At 56.6% G+C, this 6,149-nt stretch overlaps 1 protein-coding gene across 1 annotated transcript in view; it reads right to left on the reverse strand.

Moving 5' to 3' along the window:
- The window catches only part of Wdr6 (WD repeat domain 6), an 8,233-nt gene that overhangs the window by 1,620 nt on the left and 464 nt on the right, over window positions 1-6,149 (reverse strand). Inside the window, exon 2 of the mRNA XM_013028060.1 lies at window positions 54-2,307. Coding sequence (XP_012883514.1) covers window positions 54-2,307 — 2,254 coding nt within the window. The remainder of the gene's footprint in view (window positions 1-53; window positions 2,308-6,149) is intronic.

The raw sequence follows: 6,149 nt of genomic DNA on the forward strand, positions 1-6,149 counted from the left end.
TTTTTGTTTTTTGTCCTGACTAATTCAAACTAAATTCTCTATTTTCCCCTAACAAGTAGCTGGAATTACTGGTGTAAGTCATAAGGCCCAGACTCCGCACCGAGGAGATGTGGTTGCAGACGGACGTGAGCGCGTGCGCGGAGCCGGTGGTGGTGGGCAGCGCCAGCACGCAGACGGTGGTGTCCTCGCTGCAGGTGACCACGATGTCGATGGGGCCGGGCCCCTCGCGCGCCGGCTCCAGGTCGTCCGGCGGCTCCAGGCCGGGCACCTCGAACTCGGGCCCCAGGGTGACGGTGCCCACCCGCCGGACGCACGTGATCTCCCGGCCGTGCAGGCCCTCGCGCAGGATCACGTGGGGCCGCGTGCAGCCACCCAGCGCCCGGTACAGCATCACGTCCCCGTCCTTGAGGAAGGCGAAGGCCATGGCCGCCTCCGTGTCGGAGAAGGCCCAGGAGCGGTGGCCGCCGCCGCAGTTGACGATGTGCAGCTTCTCGTGCGACCGCGGGCTCCACACCACGAACTCGTTGGCGTGGAAGCCCAGGACGACCGTGCTGCCGTCCGACACCATGCGCAGCCCCGCCACCCAGTTCATGCCCCGGCACGCCTTCTGCCGCAGCACCGGCTGCAGCTTGCCGCCCTGCACGAACAGCTGGTAGTAGGCGCCGTCGCGGCCCGTGGTGTACACGTAGCCGCCGTGGCAGGTGACCGAGGTCACCCCCTGCTTCCCGTGCAGCGAGTGCAGCGTGGACACGGGGCCGTACCCGGCCGCCGCGTGCTGGCCGCCCGCGCCCGGCGCCCCGGGCCCGGCCCCGCCGCCCGCCGGCGGGTCCTGGGGCAGCCCGGGCCGCACGGGGAACAGCAGCACGGAGCCCCGGCGGTCCCCGCACACCAGGAAGTCCCCGGGCGGCAGGAAGGCGCTGCACGTGTGCCAGCGCTGCTTGCTCGGGGGCAGCTGGTACCGGCAGCGCTCCTTGACGTAGATGGTCTTGCCCGACGGCGCGGCCGAGATCTCCAGGCAGGCCACCGCCCCGCCGGGGCCCGAGGCCAGCAGCAGCAGCTCCTCGTAGCCTCGGAGGGCCCAGCTCAGGCTGTGGACCTTCCCGCGGAACAGGGTCCGGTCCACGGCGGCGGTCGGGGTGTTGATGGGGACCACCTTGACGCGGCCCTCCCCATTGGCCATGGCGCACAGGCCGAAGCCCTCGGGCCCGGGCGCCGCCTCCAGGAGGCAGTAAGACTGGAAGTTGGGATCCTCCAGCAGCTGCTCCCAGCACTTGACCTCCAGGTCGTAGAGATACAGGGCTCCTTGGTCAGTCACGGCCAGCAGTCGCCAGGAGCCGGCCAGGGTGACGGCTTTGAGGACGCCCGACCTGCTGGGAGACTTGAAGGAGAGCGCCGAGACGCCCAGGCCTGGGTACCCGCGCCCCACCAGGTGCCAGAGGCGGATGCCGGAGTCGTCGCCCCCGGTGATCACCCACGCCTGCCTCTCGTGCGCGGCGATGGCTCGGATGCCGCGGCCCTGGTGGCCCCGAAAGGCCTGGAGGATCTCCCCCTCGTGGCTCCACACCAGGCACACACAGTCCTCCCCGGCGCTGATGAGGTAATTCTCCAAGAGCCGGACTTGCCACACGCGCGCGCTGTGGCCGAAGCAGTGGCCGATGTTCTGCACCCGCCCCCCGGGCACGCGCAGGTCACCCACCTTCCAGATCCGGACGCTGCGGTCTTCCGAGGCCGTGGCCAGCAGGCCCTTGCTTTGCAAGTAGGACATGCTGAAGATCACCCCGACGTGGCCGCTCACCCGCCGGTCGGGCGCCACTGGCTTGTCATCCGTGAGGGCGGTGGCTGGGTACCACACCAGGAGCTGGTTGGAGACGGCCCCGGCGACAATGGTCAGCTCCATCCAGGTGTCCCCGATCAGGCAGGCTGACGACAGCGTGCACCGGTCGGTGCAGGCCACATCCTGGAGCATGCATCCTATCACCGGGTCGTAGAGCACCACGGAGTTGTGGCCCAGCGCCAAGGCCACGTTGCCTTCGAGCCAGCGGACGTCCCAGATCCAGTCGGACATGGTCCACAAGCCCGAGCGCCAGAGCTCCCGGAAGCGGCTCTCACCCCAGCTGAGCTTCACGATGCGGAGCCCCTTGCTCCCAAACACGGCGATCATGGCCTCCGAGTCAGTGTCTCCTTTGGGCTCGGGCCGCACCCGGAAGCCGTGGATCAGATAGTGGCCCAGCAGGTTCTGCACTCGCTTCATCATCCGCAGGTGCCCGCCGAAGTCCAGGCTGTACACCAGCACATCAGGCCCCTCGCCTAGACAGAGGCGGAGAGCCACGTCAGAAGCACTCACCTGACGGATGGCTCCGGGAGAGGAGAGGGAGTGGGGGGGAACATCGCAGCATGCACCCCAAGAATACACCCATCTTGGTAAATCACGAAGCTTAGCTTCAGCTGGACTTTTTTTTCTTGGTCCGGTCCTGAGGCCTGAACTCTGGGCCTGGGCGCTGTCCGTCAGCAATTCAGCTCAAGGCGAGCGCTCTACCACTTGAACCACAGCGCCACTTCCGGCTTTTTTCTTTTTTGCTTATGTGGTGCTGAGGAATCGAACCCAGGGCCTCATGCATGCAAGGCAAGCGCTCTACCACTGAGCCACCTTCCCAGCCCTTCAGCTGGGCTTTTAGGGCAATGGTCACTCCCCTCATTAATCACGGTTGGACAGCTTTGTGTCTTATTGACACAGTTCTGCTATCCCAGGCTAGCCTTGAACTCTCCCAGCTTTCTACCTCTACCTCTCAAGAGTTCAGATCTCATCCATCACTCTTTGGGGCATTTCTTTTGGTGATAATGGGGCTTGAACTTAGGATCCTGTGCTTGCTAGGCAGGTACTCTTATCATTTGAAACAAATCTCAAGGTGTTTTGGGCTTTCTTTCTTTCTTTTTCTTTTGGTAGGTCATGGGTCTTGAACTCAGGACCTGGGCACTGTCCCTGAGCTTTTCTGCTCAAGGCTAGCACTCTACCACTTTTTTTTTTTAATTGTGAAAATAATATACAGAGGGGTTACAATTACATGGGCAAGATAGTGAGTACATTTCTTATCAAGCACTGTTGCCTCCTCCTTTGTTTCCCCTTCCCATCTCCGCCCCCCCCCCAACTCTACCACTTTTGAGCCACAGCTCTACTTCCAGATTTCTGGTGGTTAATTGGAAATAAGCTTTCCTAATTGGGCTGGCTTCAAACATCCATCCTCAGATCTCAGCCTCCTGAGTATTTAGGATTACAGGTGTGAGCCACTAACACCTAGCTTAGGTTATTTTTCAGATAGGATCTTTCTTGATTTTTTTTGGGGGGGGGGTTTGGGGACAGCCTGAGATTAAAATCCTCCTTTGCCTCATTTATAGCTGTCTGATCTGTTTGCTGAGATGAAAATCTGCCTAATTTTTGTTTTTGTTTTTTGTCCTGACTAATTCAAACTAAATTCTCTATTTTCCCCTAACAAGTAGCTGGAATTACTGGTGTAAGTCATAAGGCCCAGACTCAAAATTGGTCTCGTTTTTTTAATCACACAAATGAACTGCATCATTATAATTTTGGTAACTTCCAGGAAATAACTGGTTGTTGTAGTTGTTTTGGGGGGGGGGGTGTAGGGGTTACTAGGGCTTGAATTCATGGCCTCATACTCTCTTTTTTTTTTTTTTTTGGTCGGTCGTGGAGCTTGAACTCGGCTTTGACGCTGTCTCTCAGCTCTTCAGCCCAAGGTGAGTGCTCTACCGCTTGAGCCACAGCGCCACTTCCTGGCCTCATACTCTCACTCAGCTTTTATCATGGCTCTAGCACTTGATTCACACCTCCACTCCCTGAATTTTGCTGGTTAATCAGATATACAGAATCTTGCAAATGTATCTGTCTGGGCTGGCTCAGATCTCAGCCTGCTGAGTAACAAGGAGTACAGGCTTAAACCACCAGCATCTGGATACAAATAAATAATAAGTAAAATGAGCTAGATATGCTGGTGAATCTCTATAATTTTAACTACTCAGGAGGCCAAGATAGGAAAATCAAGAGTTGGAGGCTACCCAGGACTACATGGTAAAACTATCTCAAAAATAAATAAATAAAAATCACAATTTATTCCCAGGATTCATTAGGCCTAGGTTTCAAGTCCCCCCTCCTCCGCACCCCTTCCCCCACAGACACAAGCAATAAGCCAGAGAAAGGGCTTGGAACGCAGGAGAAAACAGGGCTGGGAGTTCAGATAAAGGGCGCACACGGATGGGATTTAGGAACTGTAGCTATGGGTTGCAGTTTTAGTTCAGTAGCACAGCGTGTGCTACATGAAGCCCTAGGAGTTGGCTAGATCCCCAGCGCAGAGGAACAGGGGAGGAAAAGTTGAAAGAAAACATCTGTACTTCTACAAGGAGGGATAAATTCACTTGGAGTGTTCTCTTGCCTGGACTTCACGAGGTTAGACCCTTATATGGTGCCAGATTGCTGAAAATGGAGCCAAGACAAAACACAAATAGGAAAGAAGCCAAAATCTGGGGGAATGCGGAGTCCTGTTTGACTCAATGAGCCGGAGTCAGCCATTCTTTTGCATTGCTTGGGAGTGAAGAGACCACCTCAGCTTTACTGCAAGTGCTGGAAATGAAATCCAGAACTTCGCACGTTAGGCAAGCACTCTACCACAGAGCTATGCTTCCAGTACTACTCCTGATTTTTAAAATGAAAGAAGCAACCGTTTGGAGGGAGAGGGGAGGAGGAGTTTCTCCTTAAAAAAAGGAGAGAGAGAGAAATGGCAAAAAAGCCAAGCAAGAGCATGAGGAACTGAGTTCAAGCCCCAGTATTTTTTTGCACACATGCGAAACACACACACACACACACAAAAGCCTAGCTGGGTGCCAGTGGCTCACACCTGTTACACTACTCAAGAGGCTGAGATATGGAAGATGGCTGCTCAAGGACACCCAGGGAGAAAAATTCACTACACTCTTGCCTATAAAATAACCAGCAAAAAGATGGGCTTGGAGGGATGGCTCAAATGGTAGGGGTACCTGTTGAACAAGCAGAGGCCTGGAGCCAAATTACTATACGAGGGGGAATAGGGGGATCCTGGGAAATGGAGCTCCATGGTAGAGACCAGGTTTGCCTAGCACAAGAGGCCTTGAGTTTGAACTCCAGCAACATAAAAGAAAAGAAAAGAAAAGCAGAGCGCTAGTGGCTCACGCCTGTCATCCTAGCTATTCAGGAGGCGGAGATCTGAGGATCACAGTTCAAAGCCAACCAGGGAAGGAAAGTCCGTGTGACTCTTATCTCCAACAAACCACTCAGAAAACCGGAAGTGGCGCTGTGGCTCAAGTGGTAGAGTGCTCGCCTTGAGCTGAAGAGCTGAGGGACAGTGACCAGGCCCAGAGTTCAAGCCCCACGACTGACAAATAAATAAATAAAATAATAAAATGCGGAATGGGTGTTTCTTGATGATGTTAGGGATGAAGGCAGATCAAGAGTTAAAACAATCTAGCATCTCCACAGGATTTCCCTCTTTTTCTCCAAAATAATTCAAGGCCTTGGGACCCTTACCAGCTTCACAGCAGCAGCCTGGGTTACTAGTGGCTTCGACTCAGGCCTTACTGCTTGCTTCCCAGCTCTGACAGCTGCGGGTTGGTCTTTTGCAGCCAGATATACTGGCCCCCCCTCGCCCCCCCCCCGTGCTTAGAAGGGGGAGGGGCTTAACCCTCCCGTTTGGGGGAGGGGCACTGTCCTACTCAGAGAAGTCTAATGCACAATTTGGGGTGACACTCCCCCTACCTCTCCCCCAGGGACCTTAACAGCCCCCACCGCCCGTGCTCACCCCCTCCTTTTCTGTTTTCAGGTTAGTCTGGAACTAATAAGCTCCTCCTGGGCACGGGTTACAGGTGTAGGCCACACGCCCCGGCCACACCCGCTCGGGTCACCCCGTCCTGTCCCCCCACCCCGCCCTCCCAAGCTTCCTCGCGTGGTGGGGGTGGAGTGGGGGCACACCCCCCCCTCTTCCACGGAACGCTGCCGCGGCGGCCCTTTGTCTCTCGAGCCCCGTCTCCCTCGGGTCCGCCCCCCGTTCCCGCCATTTCCCAGGCCCCTGCGCGCGCTCCCCGCACACCCCCGTCCCCGCACACCCCCG

Source organism: Dipodomys ordii, unplaced genomic scaffold, assembly GCF_000151885.1.
Source record: "Dipodomys ordii isolate 6190 unplaced genomic scaffold, Dord_2.0 Scaffold107, whole genome shotgun sequence".
NCBI classification, from domain to species: Eukaryota; Metazoa; Chordata; class Mammalia; order Rodentia; family Heteromyidae; genus Dipodomys; species Dipodomys ordii.